The sequence below is a fragment of the Tachyglossus aculeatus genome, chromosome 1, assembly GCF_015852505.1.
Source record: "Tachyglossus aculeatus isolate mTacAcu1 chromosome 1, mTacAcu1.pri, whole genome shotgun sequence".
Classification (NCBI taxonomy): Eukaryota; Metazoa; Chordata; class Mammalia; order Monotremata; family Tachyglossidae; genus Tachyglossus; species Tachyglossus aculeatus.
The window spans coordinates 21,978,884-22,004,526 of NC_052066.1; the positions used below are offsets into that span (position 1 = coordinate 21,978,884).

At 45.8% G+C, this 25,643-nt stretch overlaps 1 protein-coding gene across 21 annotated transcripts in view; it reads right to left on the reverse strand.

The window, feature by feature from the left end:
• CLASP1 (cytoplasmic linker associated protein 1) overlaps positions 1–25,643 on the reverse strand; it is a 442,952-nt gene that overhangs the window by 305,406 nt on the left and 111,903 nt on the right. For all 21 annotated transcript variants that reach the window (XM_038747595.1, XM_038747592.1, XM_038747590.1 and 18 more), the window contains exons 6-7: positions 19,885–19,982; positions 5,568–5,635 (exon numbers count right to left, since the gene is read on the reverse strand). In XM_038747595.1, the coding sequence (XP_038603523.1) occupies positions 5,568–5,635; positions 19,885–19,982 (166 nt within the window). The remainder of the gene's footprint in view (positions 1–5,567; positions 5,636–19,884; positions 19,983–25,643) is intronic.

Consider the following 25,643-nt stretch of genomic DNA (forward strand, 5'->3'; position numbering starts at 1 on the left):
AAACGCTTCCGTCAACCACGGCAACCGCTCATTAAATCGGCATTCCGTTCCCGGCTAATGCGTTGGGAATTGCAGGCTGCGTTCTCACAGGTCAGTGTTTCAAAGCTCTGAATGCCTTCAAACACTTATACAAAACAAGCCGTCCAAGCCACCTTTCAGGTCAGAGGACTTCGGCGAGGTCACGTTGCTTCTCCAGCGCGCAGAACTGTGCTTGACACATAAAAAGGGCTTAAACTCCCATTAAAAAAAATGGCAGGCAGTCTTGGGGCTCATGCAGGGAGAAGGGGGAGCCTCAGGAACCCATCATTTCCTGAGAAGCAGCGTGGCTCAGTGGAAAGAGCCTGGGCTCTGGAGTCAGGGGTCATGGGTTCAAATCCCGGCTCCGCCAACTGTCAGCTGTGTGACTTCGGGCACTTCTCTGGGCCTCAGTTACATCATCGGTAAAATGGGGATTGAGACTGTGAGCCCCCCGTGGGACAACCTGATCACCTTGGAACCTCCCCAGCGCTTAGAACAGTGCTTTGCACATAGTAAGTGCTTTATAAATGCCATCATTATTATTATCATTTACCCCAGAGGTAGAGATTCATTCATTCATTCATTCAATCGTATTTATTGAGCGCTTACTGTGTGCAGAGCACTGTACTAAGCGCTTGGGAAGTACAAGTCGGCAACATAGAGAGACGGTCCCTACCCAAAAGCGGGCTCACAGTCTAAAAGAGGGAGACAGAGAACAAAACATATTAACAAAATAAAATAAATAGAATAAATATGTACAAATAAAATAAATAGAGTAATAAATACGTACAAACATATATACATATATACAGGTGCTGTGGGGAGGGGAAGGAAAGGTAGGAGAAAATGTGAGACTGCAGAGAAAGAGGAGTTCAGGGATGGAGAAGTAGATTTGGGAATCATGGGATCTTCAAGAGAGTAGGTGTAGATGGAGAAAAAAGGAGAGCCAGAACTGAGGCTTAAGTGACTCCTACTTTTAAGGAGCGCTTAATATAGTAAGCGCTTAACAAATGCCATCATCATTATTATTATTATTATTTTAGAGGGTGGGGGGCAGTGTAGAAGCCCCCACAAAAGAGACTAAGAAGGAACAGCCAGAAAGATGGGAAGAGGAACGTGTCTGTTAATTTTTTATGGCATTTATTAAGCGCTTACTATGTGCAAAGCACTGTTCTAAGCGCTGGGGAGGTTACAAGGTGATCAGGTTGTCCCACAGGGGGCTCACAGTCTTAATCCCCATTTTCCAGATGAGGTAACCGAGGCACAGAGAAGTTAAGTGATCGCCCAAAGTCACACAGCTGACAATTGGCGGAGGCAGAATTTGAACCCATGACCTCTGACTCCAAAACCCCTGCTCTTTCCACTGAGCCACGCTGCTTCTCTAATACTGTTGGATTGTGTGAATTCTGTTGGACTGTGCTCTCCCCAACGCTTAGTACAGTTGCTCTGCACGTAGGAAGCACTCAATAAATCCCAACGATTGACTGACTGATTATGAGCCCCCTGGAATTCATTCATTCACTCAATCGTATTTATCGAGCGCTTGCTGTGTGCAGAGCACTGGACTAAGCGCTTGGGAAGTACAAGTTGGCAACATATGAAAGCTGAAATCTGTGAGGGGCAGATCTGTGGCAGAAAAACTTAAAATACTGAGACACTAAGAATCATCTGGCTGGGTTCCTTCCTGCAGTTGCCCATGACTGCTGGTTTGCGAGATCTAAACATCCAGCTAGACCAAAGAAGCACAGAAATAAAAGAAAAGAACCCACACTTCGAAGTGATCTTGACGGTGAGAGGCACCGTGACCTAGTGGAAAGGACCCAAGCGCTTAGTACAGTGGTCCCCCGCCTTCCCAGACTGAGCCCCCTCCTTCCTCTCCCCCTCCTCATCCCCCCCACCTTACCTTCTTCCCCTCCCCACAGCACCTGTATATATGTATACATGTTTGTACGTATTTATTACTCTATTTACTTATTTATTTTATTTGTACATATTTATCCTATTTATTTTATTTTGTTAATATGTTTTGTTTTGTTGTCTGTCTCCCCCTTCTAGACTGTGAGCCCGCCGCTGGGTAGGGACCGTCTCTAGATGTTGCCAACTTGGACTTCCCAAGCCCTTAGTACAGTGTTCTGCACAGTAAGCGCTCAATAAATACGATTGAATGAATGAATGAATGCTCTGCACACAGTAAGCGCTCAATAAATACGATTGAATGAATGAATGAATGACCCAGGTGTGGGAGTCAGAGGACCTGGGTTCTAATCCCGGCTCCACCACGTAGTTGCTGTGTGACCTTGGACAAGTCACTTAAGACCTGTATGTCCTTCCTGCTCCTCCCCCTGGATGTGAGTCATTTTTCGAGGGAGGAAGCATGCTCTACGACGAAGAACACGGCACTAGAAACCAGGGGATCTGAGTTCTAGGCCTGGCCCCTCTGCTTCTCTGGTGTGTGTCCTCAATAAATATGATTTATTTATTTAGAGAAGCAGCGTGGCTCAGTGGAAAGAGCACGGGCTTTGGAGTCAGAGGTCATGGGTTCAAATCCCATTTTACAGATGAGGCAACTGAGGCCCAGAGAAGTGAGGTGACTTGCCTAAGGTCACAGCAGACAAGTGGCAGAGCTGGGATTAGAACCCATGACCCTCTAACAGCCATTCCCGTGCTCTAGCCTCTATGCCATGGTCCTTCTGACTCCCCCTTCTAGGCTGTGAGCCAACTGTTGGGTAGGGACTGTCTCTATATGTTGCCAACATGTACTTCCCAAGCGCTTAGTACAGTGCTCTGCACACAGTAAGCACTCAATAAATATGATTGATTGATTGATTGATTGATTGAAAGCCTGTATTCTACCCATTAGGCCACACTGCTTCTCTAAATAAATAATCATATTCATTGAGCACTTACCCGTATGCAAAGCACTCTGTTAAGCACTTAGAAGAGTACAATACAACAACAGACACATTCCCTGCCCACCTGTTACTTGTATATCTAAAGTATAAAGCATTCACACTTAATTGTGGCATGTGTTTAGCGTTTACTATGTGCCAAGCATTGTATTAAGCACAGGGGTAGATGGAGTGCTGCTCCATCCACCTGTGCTTCAGACCCCATTCCCTCTCATCTTATGAAATCTCTTGCTCCATCCTTTCTCCCCTCCTTAACTTCCATCTTCAACTGCTCACTCTGCACTGGTTCCTTCCCCTCTGCCTTCAAACATGCCCACGTCTCCCCCATCCTAAAAAAACCCTCTCTTGACCCCACCTCCCCTTCTAGTTATCGCCCCATCTCCCTCCTACCCTTCCTTTCCAAACTCCTAGAACAAGTCGTCTACACGCGCTGCCTCGAATTCCTCAATGCCAACTCTCTCCTCGACCCCCTCCATCTGGCTTCCGTCCCCTACACTCCACCGAAACTGCCCTCTCAAAAGGTCACCGATGACCTCCTGCTTGCCAAATCCAAAGGCTCCTACTCTGTCCTAATCCTCCTTGACCTCTCAGCTGCCTTCGACACTGTGGACCACCTCCTTCTCCTCAACACGCTATCCAACCTTGGCTTCGCAGACTCCGTCCTCTCCTGGGTCTCCTCCTATCTCTCCAGCTGTTCATTCTCAGTCTCCTTTGCGGGCTCCTCCTCCCCCTCCCATCCCATTACTGTAGGGGTTCCTCAAGGGTCAGTTCTTGGTTCCCTTCTTGGTGAATTCATTTACTCCCACAGCTTCAACTATCATCTCTATGCTGATGACCCCCAAATCTACATCTCTGCCCATGTTCTCTCTCCCTCCCTCCAGGCTCGTATCTCCTCCTGCCTTCAGGACATCTCCACCCAGATGTCTGCCCACCATCTAAAACTCAATATGTCCAAGACTGAGCTCCTTATCTTCCCTCCCAAACCCTGCCCTCTCCCTGACTTTCCCATTACTGTAGACAGCACTACCACCCTTCCCGTCTCAAAAGCCCACAACCTTGGTGTCATCCTCGACTCCGCTCTCTCGTTCACCCCACACATCCAATCCGTCACCAAAACCTGCCGGTCTCACCTCCGCAACATCGCCAAGATCGGCCCTTTCCTGTCCATCCAAACCACTACCTTGTTGGTTCACTCTCTCATCGCACATAGAAAGCGCTTAACAAATACCATTATTATTATTATTATTATTAAGCTCAGAGTAGAATGTTCTGTACACAGTAAGCGCTCAAGTAGTCCCAGCCGTCACCCCGATCTACGCACCCAACACTACCAGGAGCCAAAATCTCCTCCCCGTCCCCTGTCACCAACTCCCGCACGGAAAGAAAGGTTGCCAGGAGCCACCACCACCGCTACAATCGCCATCACCCCATCACTGCCATGTTGGGGAAATTATGACAGTTTACTACCCAAACACGTGCACAGCCCCACGACTGCTTCCGAGTTAGCTCTAACTCCTGGGAATTTTGATTTGTCAAACTTTAAGCCATTTTCTTGGATTGCTGATTCCATTCCCATTGCCCCGCATGTCTGTCCTCTGACATGGACACTGGGTTTTAAGTGAGTTTCAGTAAATCATTCAAGACTGTGAGCCCGTTGTTGGGGAGGGACTGTCTCTATATGTTGCCGACTTGTACTTCCCAAGCGCTTAGTACAGTGCTCTGTGCACCGTAAGCGCTCAATAAATACGACTGAATGAATGAATGAATGAATTCAACATACTGCACACATTTAACAAACGCCATTAATAATCATAAAAATGCATTTCATTTCCCCTTTAGTTTTTCATCCCTGGGATCCAGACTACCTATCCTTTAAAAGTAATACATTTATCATCTTTAAATGCATTTTCTTTCCTCTACTTCTTTACAATCTAGAACTCAATCAATCAATTGTATTTATTGATTGAATGCTCCCTATGTGCAGAGCACTGCATTAAACTCTTGGGAGAGTACAACAAAAGAGTTGGGATACATTTTCCCTGCCCACAGTGAGCTTATAGTCTAACCTTTTTACAATCAGAATCTCACACGTTTTCTTTTGCTAATATAGCTCTATGCTATCTTCAATACCACAGACCTTTAAATCGCAAGCTAATCCAACATTTAACTTAATGGAACAATGGAAAACAAGAAATTACCTCAAAAACCATACATAATTATCCCGAGCAAAACGGTCACTATGGAAAGCAATGTGCATAATCACTTTTGTCATATAAAATGGCACAGTATGCCAGTTTTTCAACTCACTCTGAAGTTAAATTTTCAAGCCTCGTATCAAGCAGTCAATTAATGGTATTTATTGAACGCATACTAGGTGCAGAGCGCTGTACTAAGCATTTGGGAGAGTACAACAGAATTAGCAGACACATTCCCTGCCCATAACGAGTTTCCAGTCTAGAGGGGGAGACAGACATTAAAATGAATAGATAATTTAGAAGCTAAAAGTTGACTCATCTGTCAGAAACAAAGCAATCAACCGGCCGATGAAGTATTGATAACTTTTGTCCTATTAAGTTTTGATCAACAGAAACAAGAAAGAGCAAGAGAAAGAGAAAGGGAGAAAGAGAGATCTTTACACACCTCCTGAACCCTGGATCATCATTCCAGATTTTTGAACTTCATCGAATTTTGTGAAGATGACATTCAACCTGTTTAAAAAAAAAACCACAGTAACTACAATAAGCTTAAACATTGATGTGATCTTTATTTATATTGAATTTCCCAAACATACCACCGCAGAAATGAGTGAACAAAAGAAAATATTGACCAATCACCAGCAAAACAAATTAGGCTTCGCGAAGTGCAAACTGTACCACTCTCAAAACGCCCATTTCCCTGAATGGCCTGTGGCTCCATCTCTGGGAACAGACTACGAGACTAGAAAATGAAACTTCAAAACAGCACTCATTTTAGAATGGCCTTTCTCTCACATTCAGTTTGACTTAAATATAGCAACATTATTTGCTACTCCAGTAATTCTGCTAAAATTAATTGCTCTGACGGGATGACAAAAAAAAAAAAAAGTCCTTGGTTTGCCTTGACATTTATTTTCCATTGTGTTCTTACTTCCACCTTGGCATTTAAATTGAAGCAGAAGTTTTCAACCGTTAAAAAGTATTCCATTCGACCTCCACCACTTTGGAAGGTGACTTTGGAGCAATAAAATTGTGTGAAAATCCATTTTACCGAAGCAGAAAACTGACAGACTATGGATCAGGGTGGATCAGTTGTGTTACCTGATCCTGTAACAAAACACTAAACTCTGTTTGGAGAAAGAGGAAAGGAACTGTCAGTGTGTGTTTGTGCATCCTTGCATTTCCACCGGCCAGACATAAGACAGAATATCTGGCCGAGGGACTCCTTTTCAACCACAGAAGTCAGAAATCAATCGGCAGCATCTACTGAGCACTTACTGTGTGCAAGCAGTGGCATTTATTGGGCGCTTACTGTGGGCAGAGCACTGGACTAAGCCCTTGGGAGAGTACGGTATCACAGAGTTGTTAGACGCACGTGGCTCAGTGGAAAGAGCGCGGCCTTGGGAGTCAGAGGTCACGGGTTCGAATCCCAGCTCCGCCACTTGTCAGCTGTGTGACCTTGGGCAAGCCACTTAACTTCTCTGGGCCTCAGTTACCTCGTCTGTAAAACGGGGGTTAAGACTGTGAGCCCCAAGTGGGACAACCTGACCATCTTGTATCCTGAACAGTGCTTTGCTCATAGAAAGCGCTTAACAAATACCATCATTATTATTACTATTATTATTTCCAGCCCACAGAGAACTCACAGTCTTGAGCACTGTACTAAGCAGTTGGGAGAGTGCAGTCCGAGAGACTACGTAGACAACTCCTGCTCAGACTTTTAGACTGTGAGCCCACTGTTGGGTAGGGACTGTCTCTATATGTTGCCAATTTGTACTTCCCAAGCGCTTAGTACAGTGCTCTGCACATAGTAAGCGCTCAATAAATACGATTGATGATGATGAGAAGCTTACGCACTAGATGGGGGTGGGGTGAATAAAAAGTACTTAAGGTTTCCAGACCCAAGCTTAAGGGACATGGAAGGGAGGGCAAATAGGGAATGTGAAGGCTTAGCTTTATAACAATAATACTAATAATAATAATGGTATTTGTTTAGCAGTTACTATGTGCCAAGCACTGTTCTAAGCGCTGGGGTAGATACAAGGTAATCAGGTTGTCCCACGTGGGGCTCACAGGCTTAATCCCCATTTTCCAGATGAGGGGACTGAGGCCCAGAGAAGTGAAGTGACTTGCCCCAAGTCACACAGCTGACAAGTGGCAGATCCGGGATTAGAACCCACGACTTCTGACTCCCAAGCCCGGGCTCTTTCCACTAAGCCACGCTGCTTCTCAAGTCTGTGTCCAACTTAGTTATCTTTATTTACCCCAGTGCTTAGGACAGTGCTCGACACATAGAAACAGCTTAACAAATACCATAAAAAAAAGGGAAGGCCTCTTGGAGGAGATGTGACTTGAGTAAGGCTTTGAAAAAATAAATATGATTCATTCATTCATTCAATCATATTTATTGAGCGCTTATGGTGTGCAGAGCACTGTACTAAGCGCTTGGGAAGTACAAGTTGGCAACATACAGAGACAGTCCCTACCCAACAGTGGGCTCACAGTCTAGAAGGGGGAGACAGAGAACAAAACAAAACATATTAACAAAATAAAATAAATAGAATAAACATGTACAAATACAATAAATAAATAAATAAATAGAGTAATAAATACGTAAAAACATATATACATATATACAGGTGCTGTGAAGGGGAAGGAGGTAAGGCATTTATTAAGCGCTTACTATGTGCAAAGCACTGTTCTAAGCGCTGGGGAGGTTCCAAGGTGATCAGGTTGTCCCACGGGGGGCTCACAATCTTAATCCCCAGTTTACAGATGAGGGAACTGAGGCACACAGAAGTGAAGTGACTTGCCCAAAGTCACACAGCTGACAGTTGGCGGAGCCGGGAATTGAACCCATGAGCTCTGACTCCAAAGCCCGGGCTCTTTCCACTGTTGGATATGGGGAAGGGGGGGGGTGGGAGAATTTCAGGCCAGAGGGAGGATGCGGGCAAGGAGTCAATTTAAGAGACACGAGATCGAGGCGATACAGTGAATATGTTGGTGTTCCATTCATTCATTCAATCGTATTTATTGAGCGCTTACTGTGTGCAGAGCACTGTATTAAGCGCTTGATCCAGCGGCCTAGTGGGATGGGTTGGAGTAGCACGGCATAGTGGATAGAGCTTGGGCCTGGGAGTTAGAAGGTCATGGGTTCTAATCCCGGCTCCGCCACTTGTCTGCTGTGTGACCTTGGGCAAGTCGCTTCACTTCTCTGGGCCTCAGTGACCTCGGTGGGGATCGAGACTGTGAGCCCCACGTGGGACGGGGACTGCGTCCAACCCGATTTGCTTGAATCCACCCCAGCGCTTAGTACAGTGCCTGGCGTATAGTAAGTACTCAACAAATACCATAATAATAATAATATTAATAATAATTAGCCAGGTACAGTGGGAGGGAAAGAGCTGACGGAGGGCCTTAAAGCCAATGGTGAGGAGTTTCCGTTTCACGTGGAGATGGGTGGGCAGACCCAGGGAGGTGATGAGGAGTGGGCAGACACGGCCTGAGTGCTCTTTTAGATGGCAGAGTGAAGCACGGGCTGGAGAGGGGAGAGACGGGGAGGCAGGGAAGTAGGTGAGGAAGCTGATTCTTGGGCAAATCAATCAATCAATCACATTTATTGAGCGCTTACTGTGTGCACAGCACTGTACTAAGCACTTGGGAAGTACAAGCTGGCAACATATAGAGACAGTCCCTACCCAACAGTGGGCTCACAGTCTAAAAGCAAATGACTTGCCCAAGCTCACATGGCGGACAAGTGGCGGAGCCAGGATTAGAACCCAGGGCCTTCTAGCTCTCAGACCTGTACTCCGTCCACTAGCTACGGTGCTTTAATTTCACCAACTGTAAAACAGAGATAATCCCACCCATCCTTCCCCACCCACCTCGAGACAAAATATGAGGATTAAGTGGATAAAAACCTGCCAAGCCATTGGCTCACCAAAATAATATTCTCTCTGTACAGAAATATAAACTACAAGAGGATAATGATGATGATGATGATGATCAATCAATCAATCAATCGTATTTATTGAGCGCTTACTGTGTGTAGAGCACTGTACTAACCGCTTGGGAAGTACAAGTTGGCAACATATAGAGACAGTCCCTACCCAACAGTGGGCTCACAGTCTAGAAGGAATGATGGCATTTGTTAAGCGCTTACTATGTGCAAAGATCTCTTCTAAGCGCTGGGGAGGCTACAAGGCGATCAGGTTGTCCCACGGGGGGCTCACGGTCTTAATCCCCATTTTACAGATGAGGTAACTGAGGCACAGAGAAGCGAATTGACAGGCCCAAAGTCACACAGCTGACAATTGGCAGAGCAGAATTTGAACCCATGACCTCTGACTCCAAAGCCCGCGCTCTTGCCACTTAGCCACGCTGCCACATGGCCTTATAATTTTCAGATTGTTATATAGACTGTGCTTTAAATTCAAGGATTTATTCGGACTTTATCTTTTTTTAGTCTAACCCAATCTGAAAAGAAATTCTCAAGCTAACAGATTCACTCTAAACCATGATCCTATGACTGTTGCACTATTAATTTAAAGGAATTATACATCAAGCACTTGTGTATATTTGTACTTATTTATTAATCTATTTTAATAATAATAATAATAATGGCATTTATTAAGTGCTTACTATGTGCAAAGCACTGTTCTAAGCACTGGGGAGGGTACAAGGTGATCCGGTTGTCCCACGGGGGGCTCACAGTCTTAATCGCCATTTTACAGATGAGGGAACTGAGGCACAGGGAAGTGAAGTGACTTGCCCAAAGTCACACAGCTGGCAATTGGTGGAGCCGGGATTTGAACCCATGACCTCTGACTCCAAAGCCTGTGCTCTTTCCACTGAGCCACGCTGCTTCTCTCTGTCTCTCTCTGTCTCTCTCTCTCTCTCTCTCTCTCTCTATATATATATGATATATGTTGCCGACTTGTACTTCCCAAGTGCTTAGTACAGTGCTCTGCACACAGTAAGTGCTCAATAAATATGATTGAATGAATGAATGAATTCATGATGTGTAAATATCTACAATTCTATTTATCTAGTTTGATGCTACTGATGCCTGTCCACTTGTTTTGTTTTGTTGTCTGTCTCCCGCTTCTAGACTGTGAGCCCATTGTTGGGTGGGGATTGTCTCTATGTGTTGCCTAATTGTACTTTTCAAGCGCTTAGTACAGTGCTCTGCACACAATAAGTGCTCAATAAATGATTGAATGAATGAATGAATGAAACACTCTTTTTTTCCCCAAAAAGCATTAGAAGCACTTAAAAAAATGAGCCCCTTTTTTTGGCCTTTGTCTGATTGGGTGAGGTTTCCCGAGGCTGTATGGAGGAATGGATGTTTGTGCACCTGGGCTCATTCATTCATTCATTCAATCGTATTTACTGAGCGCTTACTGTGTGCAGAGCACTGTACTAGGCGCTTGGGAAGTACAAGTTGGCGACATATAGAGACGATCCCTACCCAACAACGGGCTCACAGTCTAGAAGGGCTCAAGACTAAAACATTCTTTCATCGGGCTCCGTTATCTCGGGGTGTATAAATATCCTGCCCTGTCAAAGGTCACCAATGACCTTCTGCTTGCCAAATCCAATGGCTCCTACTCTGTCCTAATCCTCCTCTACCTCTCAGCTGCTGTCAACACTGTGGCCCACCCCCTTCTCCTCAACGCGCTATTCGACCTTGGCTTCACAGACTCCGTCCTCTCCTGGTCCTCCTCTTATCTCTCCGGTCGTTCATTCTCAGTATTTTTTGCGGGCTCCTCCTCCCCCTCCCATCCCCTTACTGTGGGGGTTCCCCAAGGTTCAGTGCTTGGTCCCCTTCTGTTCTCGATCTACACGCACTCCCTTGGTGACCTCATTCGCTCCCACGGCTTCAACTATCATCTCTACGCTGATGACCCCCAGATCTCCATCTCTGCCCCTGCTCTCTCCCCCTCCCTCCAGGCTCGCATCTTCTCCTGCCTTCAGGACATCTCCATCTGGATGTCTGCCCGCCACCTCAAACTCAACATGTCCAAGACTGAACTCCTTGTCTTCTCTCCCAAACCCTGCCCTCTCCCTGACTTTCCCATCACTGTGGACGGCACTACCATCCTTCCCGTCCCACAAGCCCGCAAACTTGGTGTCATCCTTGACTCCACTCTCTCGTTCACCCCTCACATCCAAGCCATCACCAAATTCTGCCGGTCTCAGCTCCGCAACCTTGCCAAGATCCACCCTTTCCTCTCTATCCAAAACGCTACCCTGCTCGTTGAAGCTCTCATCCTATCCCGTCTGGACTACTGTATCAGCCTCCTCTCCGATCTCCCATCCTTGTGTCTCTCCCCACTTCAATCCATACTTCACGCCGCTGCCCGGATTGTCTTTGTCCACAAACGCTCTGGGCATATTACTCCCCTCCTCAAAAATCTCCAGTGGCTACCAATCAATCTGCGCATCAGGCAGAAACTCCTCCCCCTGGGCTTCCAGGCTGTCCATCCCCTCGCCCCCTCCTACCTCCCCTCCCTTCTCTCCTTGTCCAGCCCGGCCCGCACCCTCCGCTCCTCTGCCGCTAATCTCCTCACTGGGCCTCGTTCTCGCCTGTCCCACCGACGACCCCCGGCCCACGTCCTCTCCCGGGCCCGGAATGCCCCCAATCCCTCTGCCCATCCTCCAAGCTAGCTCTCTTCCTCCCTTCAAAGCCCTACTGAAAGCTCACCTCCTCCAGGATGCCTTCCCACACTCAGCCCCCTTTCTCTTCTCCTCCTCCCCATCACCCCCACCCTACCTCCTTCCCCTCCCCACAGCACCTGCATATATGTTTGTACAGATTTATTACTCTATTTATTTTACTTGTACATGTTTACTGTTCTATTCATTTTGTTAATGATGTGCATACAGCTATAATTCTATTTGCTCTGACGATTTTGACACCTGTCTACGTGTTTTGCTTTGTTGTCTGTCTCCCCCTTCTTGCCTACTCTATTTATTTATTTATTTTATTTGTACATATTTATTCTATTTATTTTATTTTGTTAATATGTTTTGTTTCGTTGTCTGTCTCCCCCCTTCTAGACTGTGAGCCCGCTGTTGGGTAGGGACCATCTCTATATATTGCCAACTTGTGCTTCCCAAGCGCTTAGTACAGTGCTCTGCACACAGTAAGCGCTCAATAAATACGATTGATTGATTGATTGATTGTTGTCTGTCTCGCCCTTCTAGACTACGAGCCCGCTGTTGGGTAGGGACCGTCCCTATATGTTGCCAACTTGGACTTCCCAAGTGCTTAGTACAGTGCTCTGCACACAGTAAGCGCTCAATAAATACGATTGAATGAATGAATGAATGAATGTGAGCCCGCTGGTTGGGTGGGGACCGTCTCTATATGTTGCCGACTTGTACTTCCCAAGCGCTTAGTACCGTGCTCTGCACACAGCAAGCGCTCAATAAATACGACTGAATGAATTATTAATAAAAACAACAACAATAATCAGAATAACAGGCTTCTTGAGATACCTTTCATTACTTTCCACCCTCTCTCAGTGACCCTCATTAGTCTGGACAGGGACGGCTGGAAACGATGCTTTTAAATCGTCTATATTTTCTAAACCAAATCAATCAGTCGATTGACAGTATTTACTGAGCGTTTACTGGGTGCAGAGCACTGTACTCGGCGTTTGGGAGAGTCCAGTATGACAGAGTTGGTAGACTGTAAGCTCGTCGTGGGCAGGGAATGTGTCTGTTTATTTCTGCGCTGTGCTCTCCCAAGAGCTTAGGCTAGAAGTAACACGGCCTAATGGGAAGAGTTCTAATCCCGGCTCTGTCGCTTGCCCACTGAGTCACTTTAGACAAGTCCCTTGACTTCTCTTTGTCTCAGTTTCCTCATCTGTAAAATGGGGAACAAATACCTATTCTCTCTCCTCTTTGGACCGTAAGCCACATGTGGGGCGGGCACTGCGGCCAACCTAATTAAGATACATCTACCCCAGCGCTTAGAATAATAATAATAATAATAATAATAATAATAGTGGTATTTATTAAGCGCTTACTATGTGCAAAGCACTGTTCTAAGTGCTGGGGACATTACAAGGTAATCAGGTTGTCTCACATAATAATAATAATAATAATAATAATAACAATAATGGCATTTGTTAAGCGCTTACTGTGTGCAAAGCACTGTTCTAAGCGCTGGGGGGGATACAAGGTGATCAGGTTGTCCCACGTGGGGCTCACAGTCTTCATCCCCATTTAACAGATGAGGGAACTGAGGCTCCGAGAAGCTAAGTGACTTGCCCAAGGTCACACAGCAGACATGTGGTGGAGCCGGGATTCGAACCCATGACCTCTTACTCCAAAGCCCGGGCTCTTTCCACTGAGCCACGGGGCTCACAGTCTTAATCCCCATTTTACAGATAACTGAGGGCCAGAGAAGTGAAGTGACTTGCCCAAAGTCACACAGCTGACAAGTAGCGGAGCCGGGATTTGAACCCATGACCTCTGACTCCAAAGCCTGGGCTCTTTCCACTGAGCCACGCTGCTTCTCCTATACTGCCTGGCACATAGTAAACTCTTAAATACCACAATTATAGTAATAACAATGGCATTTGTTAAGTGCGTGCTATGTGCAAAGCACTGTTCTAAGCGCTGCGGGGGGATACAAGGTGATCACGTTGTCCCACATGGAGCTCACCGTCTTAATCCCCATTTTACAGATGAGGTCACTGAGGCTCAGAGAAGTTAAGTGACTTGCCCAAAGTCACACAGCAGACATGTGGGGGAGCCAGAATTAGAACCCATGACCTCTGACTCCAAAGCCCGGGCTCTTTCCACTGAGCCATGCTGCTTCTCTGATTAGATTATAATTGACCCCTGTCTACATGTTTTGTTTCGTTCTCTGTCTCCCCCCTCTAGACTGTGAGCCCGTTGTTGGGTAGGGACCGTCTCTAGATGTTGCCAGCTTGTACATCCCAAGTGCTTAGTACAGTGCTCTGCACACAGTAAGCGCTCAATAAATACCACTGAATGAATGAATGAATTACTAATAAAAACAACAACAATAATCAAAATAATAGAGTTATTGAGATAATTATAATTACTGACTGCTCAGGAGGAGTTAAGCAACACTGAAACACCCGAGTTTTTTTATTCATTACAAAGGCTTAAGTCATAATAAGAATAAAAATAATAATAATGATGAATGTAATAATAATAATAGCATTTAGAAAGCACTTATTATGTGCTAAGTACTAGACTGGATTCAAGGCTACCAGAGCAGACAAAGTCCCTGTCCCACATGGCGCTCGCACTCTAGCTTATCCCCACTTTACGGATGAGGAAATCAATCAATCAATCAATCAGTCGTATTTATTGAGCGCTTACTGTGTGCAGAGCACTGTGCTAAGCGCTTGGGAAGTACAAGTTGGCAACATATACAGTCCCTACGTAACAATGGGCTCACACTCTAAAAGGGGGAGACAGAGAACAAAACCAAACATACTAACAAAATAAAATAAATAGAATAGACATGTACAAGTAAAATAAATAAATAAATAAATAGAGTAATAAATATGTACAAACATATATACATATTTACAGGAAAATGTAGGAAACTGAAGCACAGAGAAGTTAAGTCATTTGCCGAAGTCACACAGCAGGCCGGTGGCAAAGATGGGACTAGAAACGGGCCACGCATTGCTGTATTCTTTCCTCTAGGCAAAGCTTAATACGGCATTTAGTGCTTACGCTCAGTACTGCCATATACCACTTAAAAGCTGATCTCTAAATCAATGAATGGTATTTAATGGTATTTACCATTCACTGAATGGTATTTAATGGTATTCTGCACTAAATAATAATAAATAATGATGGTATTTGTTAAGCGCTTACTATGTGCAAAGCACTGTTCTAAGCACTGGGGAGGTTACAAGGTGATCAGGTTGTCCCACGGGGCGCTCACAGTTTTAAACCCCATTTTCCAGATGAGGGAACTGAGGCCCAGAGAAGTGAAGTGACGTGCCCAAAGTCACACAGCTGACAGTTGGCGGAGCCGGGATTTGAACCCATGACCTCTGACTCCAAAGCCCGGGCTCTTTCCACTGAGCCATACTGCTCCTACCCTGGTACAGAGGAGAAATGTGGCTTAATGGAAAGGGCAGAGGCCTGTAAATCAGAGGACGTGGGTTCTACCTGGCTCTGTCACATGCCTGCTGTGTGACATTGAGCTAGTCACTTAACTTCTCTGTGCCTCAGTTACCGCATCTGTAAAAGGGGGATCCAATACCTGTTCTCCCTCCTACTTAGGCTGTAAGCCCTGTGTGAGCCCGCTGTTGGGTAGGGACCGTCTCTAGATGTTGCCAACTTGTCCTTCCCAAGCGCTTAGTACAGTGCTCTGCACACAGTAAACACTCAATAAATACAATTGAATGAATGAATGGGACAGGGACTGTGTCTGAACTTATTATCTTGTATAATAATAATGGCATTTATTAAGCGTTTACTATGTGCAAAGCACGGTTCTAAGCGCTGGGGAGGTTACAAGGTGATCAGATTGTCCCACGGGGGGCTCACAGTCTTTATTCCCGTTTTCCAGATGAGGGAACTGAGGCCCAGAGAAGTGAAGTGACCTGCCCAAAGTCACACAGCTGCCAAGTGGCGGAGCTGGGATTTGAACCCATGACCTCTGGCTCCAAAGCTCGTGCTCTTTTTAGAAAAGCAGCGTGGCTCAGTGGAAAGAGTGCGGGCTTGAGAGTCAGAGGTCATGGGTTCGAATCCCACCTCCCCCATATGTCTGCTATGTGACCTTGGGCAGTCACTCCACTTCTCTGTGCCTCACTTCCCTCATCTGTAAAATGGGGGTTAAGACTGTGAGCCCCACATGGGACAACCTCATCTCCTTGTGTTCCCCCCAGCGCTTAGAACAGTGCTTTGCACATAGTAAGCGCTTAACAAATACCAACATCATTATTATTATTATTATTATTATTATTATTATTATTATTATTATTATTATTTTCACTGAGCCACGCTGCTTCTCCAAGCACTTGTCTCTTCCCCAGTGCTTAGAACAGTGCTTGGGACATAGTAAGGGCTTAACAGATACAACAATTAGTTTTACTAAGCACTTGAGAAAGTCCAATAAAGTAGACAAACGCAATCCCTGCCCTCCAGTACCTTACAGTCTAGAGGGGAGCTTACAATCTAGCAGAGTATTTAGTGAAGAAGTATTAAGAGTTCAGAAATCCATCCTCTAAGGGAAGAAAATGAGGAGGGGAGGAGGAAAAAGAGGGAGAAAGAGACCTCAAGACAGGCCAGCGGACAAACCCGGGCTGTCGGAACTCAAATGGTACAATATTTTCAAGCAAACCTAATTGATATGCAGGAGCTACATCTTAAACCCCTCAAGGCAGCTTGAAATTCCTCCAATCAGTCATTCATTCATTCATTCAATCGTATTTATTGATTTAATCATTCATTCATTTAATCGTATTACTACATACGATTGATGATGATGACGATGATGATTTATTGAGCACTTACTGTGTGCGGAGCACTGTACTAAGTGCTTGGGAAGTACAAATCAGCAACATATATCATCATCATCATCAATCGTATTTATTGAGCGCTTACTATGTGCAGAGTACTGTACTAAGCGCTTGGGAAGTACAAATTGGCAACATACAGAGACAGTCCCTACCCAACGGCGGGCTCACAGTCTAAAAGGGGGAGACAGAGAACAAAGCCAAACAGACTAACAAAATAAAATAAATAGAATAGATAGGTACAAGTTAAATAAATAAATAAATAAATAAATAGAGTAATAAATATGTACAAACATATATACATATATACAGGTGCTGTGGAGAAGGGAAGGAGGTAAGATGGGGGGATGGGGACGAGGGAGAGAGGAAGGAAGGGGCTCAGTCTGGGAAGGCCTCCTGGAGGAGGTGAGCTCTCAGCAGGGCCTTGAACATATAGAGAACATATGGAGACAGTCCCTACCCAACAATGGGTTCACGGTCTAGAAGGGGGAGACACACAACAAAATAAGCAGACAGGTGTCAATTCTATCAGAATAAACCGAATTATAGCTGTATACTACGTCATTACTATATGAAGAATGACCTCTCCTCGCTGGCTCGGACTAGCCACTCGATTAAGGTGAAAACGGTTGGGCAGTTGGCAAAGGGACAAGAAGGGGCACACCCGAATGGAAAGCGCCCGGGACTAAGAGTCAGAGGACGTGGGTTCTAATCCTGCCTTTCATTCATTCATTCATTCAATCGTATTTATTGAGCGCTTACTGTGTGCAGAGTACTGCACTAAGCGCTTGGGAAGTCCAAGTCGGCAACAGAGACGGTCAATCGATCAATCAATCGTATTTATTGAGTGCTTACTGTGTGCACAGCACTGTACTAAGCGCTTGGGAAGTACAAATCGGCAACATATAGAGACAGTCCCTACCCAACAACGAGCTCACGGTCTAGAAGGGGGAGACACACAACAAAATAAGTAGACAGGTGTCAATGCTATCAGAATAAACCGAATTATAGCTGTATACTACGTCATTACTATATGAAGAATGACCTCTCCTCGCTGGCTTGGACTAGCCACTCGATTAAGGTGAAAACGGTTGGGCAGTTGGCAAAGGGACAAGAAGGGGCACACCCGAATGGAAAGCGCCCGGGCCTAAGAGTCGGAGGACGTGGGTTCTAATCCTGCCTTTCATTCATTCATTCATTCATTCATTCAATCAATCAATCAATCAATCATATTTATTGAGCGCTTACTATGTGCAGAGCACTGTACTAAGCGCTTGGGAAGTACAAATTGGCAACATATAGAGACAGTCCCTACCCAACATTGGGCTCACAGTCTAAAAGGGGGAGACAGAGAAAAAAAAACCAAACATACTAACAAAATAAAATAAATAGAATAGATATGTACAAGTAAAATAAATAAATAAATAAATAGAGTAATAAATATGTACAAACATATATACATATATACAGGTGCTGTGGGGAAGGGAAGGAGGTAAGATGGGGGGGATGGAGACGGGGACGAGGGGGAGAGGAAGGAAGGGGCTCAGTTTGGGAAGGCCTACATAAAGATAGGTAGGCCCAATTTTTAAAATCGGTTTAATCATATTTATTGAGCGCTTACTGTGTGCAGAGCACTGCACTAAGCGCTTGGGAAGTACAAGTTGGCAACAGAGGGAGACGGTCAATCAATCAATCAATCGTATTTATTGAGCGCTTACTGTGTGCAGAGCACTGCACTAAGCGCTTGGGAAGTACAAGTTGGCAACAGAGACGGTCAATCAATCAATCAATCAATCGTATTTATTGAGCGCTTACTGTGTGCAGAGCACTGGACTAAGCGCTTGGGAAGTCCAAGTTGGCAACATCTAGAGACGGTCCCTGGGCGCTTACTGTGTGCAGAGCACTGTGCCAAGCACTGGGGAGAATATAATTCAACCCTTTGACGACAACCCTGTTTCTCATCTTGTAGTTATTGCAAGGAAAACTGTTCTTGATCCTTAGCAGCGTGGCGTAGTGGAAAGAGCCCGGGCTTGGGAGTCAGAGGACGTGGGTTCTAATCCCGGCTCCGCCACTTGTCCATGGTGTGACCTCGGGCAAGCCACTTCACTTCTCTGTGCCTCAGTTATCATCTGGAAAATGGGGATTAATAATAATAATAATAATGGCATTTATTAAGCGCTTACTATGTGCAAAGCACTAGTTCTAAGTGCTGGGGAGGTTACAAGGTGATCAGGTTGTTCCACGGGGGGGCTCACAGTCTTCATCCCCATTTTCCAGATGAAGGAACTGAGGCCCAGAGAAGTGAAGTGACTTGCCCAAAGTCACACAGCTGACAAGTGGCGGAGCCGGGATTTGAACCCATGACCTCTGACTCCAAAGCCCGGGCTCTTTTCCACTGAGCCACATTAGACTGTGGGCCCCACGTGGGACAACCTGATGACCTTGTATCTACCCCAGCGCTTAAAACAGTGCTCGGCACAGCGTGGCTCAGTGGAAAGAGCCCGGGCTTTGGAGTCAGAGGTCATGGGTTCAAATCCCGACTCCGCCAATTGTCAGCTGGGTGACTTTGGGCAAGTCACTTCACTTTCCTGTGCCTCAGTTACCTCATCTGGAAAATGGGGATTAAGACTGTGAGCCCTTCTAGGGACAACCTGATCACCTTGTATCCCCCCAGCGCTTAGAACAGTGCTTTGCACATAGTAAGCGCTTAATAAATGCCATCATTATTATCATTATTATTATGGGTTCAATCCCGGCTCCACCACATGTCTGCTGTGTGAATTTGGGCATGTCGCTTAACTTCTCTGAGCCTCAGTGACCTCATCTGTAAAATGAGGATTAAGACTGTGAGCCCCACGTGGGACAACTTGATCCCACTGTATCCCCCCAGCACTTAAGAACAGTGCTTTGCACATAGTAAGCGCTTAACAAATGCCATCATTATTAGTAGTAGTAGTGAGCACTTAACAAGTACCATAATTATTATTATTATTATTATTATAAAACAGAGTCGGTAGACACGGTCCCTGCCCAAAAGGAGCTAGCAGTCTAGAGGGGGAGACAGACATTAAGATAAATAAATGAATCACGGATCTGTACGTAAGCGCTGGGAGGCTGAGGGAGGGGGAAATAAAAGGGGGAAAATCCAAACGCGCGTCTATACGCACGCCAGAGTTTGCCGGGAGGAAAGAACGACTTCAACCACCCCAAAACCAAGAGGACCGGGGGTGTACTCACCGAGACTGCGGCAATCCTTTTTTACTGAGATCCGCCCTCACGCGCTCTCCTACGTGTCTGTAAATCTCCACGAGGCTGTTTATGGCTGCATCTCGAACCTAAATATATAAAAGAGAGTTTATGTCTTTCCTCAGGAATTTCATACCGTCTTTTATGGAAAACAACGACCCCTTCTCAATCCGATTGAAGCGAATCATGACTCCTGTGCAAACCCCAGAGGAAAACGTGTACCTTTGGCTGAGCAATTTTGTCTCGGGGGATGCAGAAGCACCCGAGGCAAAAAAAGAATATCTTGTTCCACCATGAAACCCTTTTAGGACTGCACAGCTTTAATACTGCAGGTCTTGGGAGCTGAATGTCTCTGGGGTGCAATTCCCCCATTTTCTCACCGCGCTTAGTACAGTGCCAGGCACATAGCAAGCGCTTAGCACAGTGCCAGGCACATAGCAAGCGCTTAGCTTAGTGGATAGAACATGAGCCTGAGAGTCAGAGGGACCTGGGTTCTAATCCCAGCTCCACCACATGTCAGCTGTGTGACCTTGGGTGAGTCACTGAACTTCTCTGTGCCTCAGTTACCTCATCTGTAAAATAATAATGATAATGGCATTTGTTAAGTGCTTACTATGTGGGAAGCACTGCTCTAAGTGCTTAGAGAGGCAGCGTGGCTCAGTGGAAAGAGAACGGGCTTGGGAGTCAGAGGTTCGAATCCCTGCTCTGCCACTTGTCAGCTGTGTGACCTTGGGCAAGTCACTTAACTTCTCTGTGCCTCAGTTACCTCATCTGTAAAATGGGGATTAAAACTGGAAGCCCCCCGTGGGACAACCTGATCACCTTGTAACCTCCCCAGCGCTTAGAACAGTGCTTTGCACATAGTAAGTGCTTAACAAATACCAGCATTATTCAAGGCCCTACTGAGAGCTCACCTCCTCCAGGAGGCCTTCCCAGACTGAGCCCCTTCCTTCCTCTCCCTCTCGTCCCCCTCTCCACCCCCCAATCTTACCTCCTTCCCTTCCCCACAGCACCTGTATATATGTATATATGTTTGTACATATTTATTACTCTATTTATTTATTGATTTATTTTACTTGTACATATCTATTCTATTTATTTTATTTTGTTAGTATGTTTGGTTTTGTTCTCTGTCTCTCCCTTTTCGACTGTGAGCCCACTGTTGGGTAGGGACTGTCCCTATATGTTGCCAACTTGTACTTCCCAAGTGCTTAGTACAGTGCTCTGCACACAGTAAGCGCTCAATAAATACGATTGATGATGATGATGATGATGAAGTGCTGGGGGAGGATACAAGGTGATCAGGTTGTCCCACGGGGGGCTCCCATTTTACAGATGAGGTAACTGAGGCACAGAGAAGTGAAGTGACTTGCCCAAAGTCACACAGTTGACAAGCGGCGGAGCCAGGATTAGAATCCATGGCCTCTGGCTCCCAAGCCCGGGCTCTTTCCACTGAGCCACACTGCTTCTCTTATGGGGATAATAATAATAATAATGATGATGGTATTTGTTAAGTGCTTACTATGTGCAAAGCACTGTTCTAAGCGCTGGGGAGGTTACAAGGTGATCAGGTTGTCCCACAGGGAGCTCACAGTCTTCATCCCCATTTGACAGATGAGGTCACTGAGGCACAGAGAAGTGAAGTGACTTGCCCAAGGTCACACAGCTGGCAACTGGCAGAGCCGGAATTTGAACCCATGGCCTCTGGCTCCCAAGCCCGGGCTCCTTCCACTGAGCCACGCTGCTTCTCTTATGGGGATAAGAGTTTGAGCCCCATGTGGGAAGGGACTGTATCCAACCTGATTAATCAATCAATCAATCAATCAATCGTATTTATTGAGCGCTTACTGTGTGCGGAGCACTGTACTAAGCGCTTGGGAAGTACAAGCTGGCAACATATAGAGACAGTCCCTACCCAACAGGGGGCTCACAGTCTAGAAGGGGGAGACAGAGAACAAAACCAAACATACTAACAAAATAAAATAAATAGAATAGATACGTACAAGTAAAATAAATAAAAATAGAGTAATAAATATGTACAAACATATATCCATATATACAGGTGCTGGGGGGAAGAGAAGGAGGTAAGATGGGGGGATGGAGAGGGGGACGAGGGGGAGAGGAAGGAAGGGGCTCAGTCTGGGAAGGCCTCCTAGAACAAGGAGTGAGTCTGCTAATTCACTCCTTCAGTCGTCTATATTGAGCACTTACTACGTGCACAGCACTGTACTAAGCGCTTGAAAAGTACAATTCTGTTGTACTGTACTCTCCCAAGAGGCGTTTAGTGCAGTGCTATGACAATCCCGATTGTCGGGATTTGCAATGATGCAGAAGGACTGTTCACAGGTATCTCTGCTGTCCTGGGTTGGTTGCCAGTAGAAGTTTTGCGTCTCACCTCTCTCTTGGTTCTTTGCTTGTATCTGCCACCTCTGATATATTGTACTCTCCCAAGCACTTAATACAGTGCTCTGAACACAGTAAGCGCTCAATAAATACTACTGATCGATTGATTCAGTGATGATTTGTTCGTGACCTCGGGCCCTTTCTTTTGCGAAACTCTAGCCTTCCTTTTACAAATCCTTTTAGAGAAGCAGCGTGGCTCAGTGGAAAGAGCCCGGGCTTTGGAGTCAGAGGCCATGGGTTCAAATCCCGGCTCCGCCAATTGTCAGCTGTGTGACTCTGGGCAAGTCACTTCAGTTCTCTGTGCCTCAGTTACCTCATCTGCAAAAAAATGGGGATTAAGACTGGGAGCCCCCCGTGGGACAACCTGATCACCTTGTAACCTCCCCAGCGCTTGGAACAGTGCTTTGCACACAGTAAGCGCTTAATAAATGCCATTATTAATTAATTAATTCTCTGTGCCTCAGTTACCTCATCTGTAAAAAAAGGGGGATTAAGACTGTGAGCCCCCCGTGGGACAACCTGATCACCTTGTAACCTTCCCAGCACTTAGAACAGTGCTTCGCACATAGTAAGCACTTAATAAATGCTATTATTATTATTATGCACTGGGGTAGAGACAAGGTAATCAGGTTGGATACTGTCCATGTCCCACTTGGGGCTCACAGACGCAATCCCCATTTTCCAGATGAGGTAACTGAGGTACAGAGAAGTGAAGCGACTTGCCCAAGGTCACACACCAGTCAAGTGGCCGAGCTGGGATTAGAACCCAGGTCCTCTGATTCCCAAGCCTGTGCTCTTTCCACTAGGCCTGCCCGCCTTTCTTTTTCTTCCTTTCTTCTTTTCAGCGCTTAGAACAGTGCTTTGCAGATAGTAAGCGCTTAACAAATACCATTATTATTATTATTATTATTACTATTATTATTTCTTCTTTTTTTCTCTCTCTTTTTCTCTCTTTCTTTCTCTCTCTCTCCCTCCCCTCTCCTTGGACATACTTCTGGTCTCTGATGCCCAGAACCTCTAAGGACTTTAAGGGTCCAGGCTGAGGCTTCGTTGTACTTCGTTCCCTCCTTCCCCTCTCCATTCCCCCCGCCTTACCTCCTTCCCTTCCCCACAGCTCCTGTATATACGTATATATGTTTGTACGGATTTATTACTCTATTTATTTATTTATTTTACTTGTACATATCTATTCTATTTATTTTCCCTCCTCCCCCTCTCCATCCCCGTCGCCTTATCTCCTTCCCTTCCCCACAGCTCCTGCATATATGTTTATACGGATTTATTACTCTATTTATTTTACTTGTACATATCTATTCTATTTATTTTATTTTGTTAATATGTTTGGTTTCGTTCTCTGTCTCCCCCTTCTAGACTGTGAGCCCACTGTTGGGTAGGGACCGTCTCTATGTGTTGCCAACTTGTACTCCCCAAGCGCTTAGTACAGTGCTCTGCACACAGTGAGCGCTCAATAAATACGATTGATTGATTGATTGATTGTGCTACCTTCCAAACGCCTCTCCTGGCGATCATCTATCTGCAACCAAGGAGTAAAGAAACCTGAGCTTAGACACCCTTCAGGTTTCCAGAGGAAACTCCCCCAGTGGCCCACTGACACTTTTTGTGGGCAAATTCATTCGTTCATTCATTCAATCGCATTTACTGAGCGCTTACTGTGTGCAAAGCACTGTACTAAGCGCTTGGGAAGTACCAGTCAGCCCCAACTGCCCGGCTAAAACTGCGAAGCCACGCCGAAGAGCCAAACCTGTCTGCGTGCCCAATCAATCAATCAATCAATCGTATTTATTGAGCGCTTACTGTGTGCAGAGCACTGTACTAAGCGCTTGGGAAGTACAAGTTGGCAACATATAGAGACAGTCCCTACTCAACAGTGGGCTCACAGTCTAAAAGAGCTGTGCGGTGCGTCCTGGGGTCCCCGCGGGCCGCTGAGTGCCCAGGCTGGCAGATGGATTGATGGCGGGAGGTAGGGAAACGGCCGGATGGCCCAATGAAACAGGGAGAAGCCACGGAGCCCACGGACAGTAATCCTCTGCCCAGGAAATGACATGTAATTTTTATTGTTATTTTTAAGGGCTGATTTTGGTCTATTTGTTTTCTCTCTTTCCAATCCCTCATTCATTCATTCATTCATTCATTCATTCATTCAGTCGTATTTAATAATAATAATAATAATAATAATGGCATTTATTATTGAGCGCTTACCATGTGCAGAGCACTGTACTAAGTACTTGGGAAGTACAAGTTGGCAACATATAGAGACAGTGTATCTCGCCCACCTCCTTCTCTCTCCCTGCCTCTATCGCTCCCTCATGTTCTCTCTCGCTGTTCCTCCTTCCTTCTCCTTCCCTCTCTCTCCTTTCTCCCTGCCCCTTCCTTTCCCTTCCCTCTCTCTTTCTCAATCCCCTTGTGCGCGTAGTACAGTAAGCGCTTAGTACAGTGCTCTGCACCCAGTAAGCGCTCAATAAAAACGATTGATTGATTGATTGCGTCTCTCCTCCTGCCTACAGATTTTGAAAGCTAGAGCCAAGGACCACGTCTGTGGTAAGGTCGAGTGTATCCTTCTCCAAGTTCAATCAATCAATCAATCAATCGTATTTATTGAGCGCTTACTGGGTGCAGAGCACTGTACTAAGCGCTTGGGAAGTCCAAGTTGGCAACATATAGAGACGGTCCCTACCCAACAGTGGGCTCACGGTCTAGTTCAGTACAGGGCTCCAAGGCAGTGTGGCCTAATAGGAAGAACACAGGACAGGGATCTTTAATTTATTTTTACCATCTGTCTCCCCGTGTAGACTGCAAATGCCAGTGCTTAGAACAGTGCTTGGCACATAGTAAGGGCTTAGCAAATACCATAATAATAATAATTATAATGTGAGCAGGAATCATGCCTATCGACTTTATTATAATCTTGTGCTTTCCCAAGCGCTTATTACAGTGCTCCGCACACACTGATGTGCACACAGAAGCACACAGAACAGAACAGAAGCTCCGCACACAGAAGCAGCGTGGCTCAGTGGAAAGAGCCCGGGCTTTGGAGTCAGAGGTTATGGGTTCAAATCCAGGCTCCGCCACTTGTCGGCTGTGGGACTTTGGGCAAGTCACTTCACTTCTCTGGGCCTCAGTGACCTCATCTGTAAAATGGGAATTAAAACTGTGAGTCCCCCATGGGACAACCTGATAATAATAATAATAATAACGGCATTTGTTAAGCGCTTACTATGTGCAAAGCACTGTTCTAAGCGCTGGGGGGGATACGTGGGGCTCACAGTCAATCCCCATTTTACAGATGAGGGAACTGAGGCTCAGAAAAGTGAAGTGACTTGCCCAAG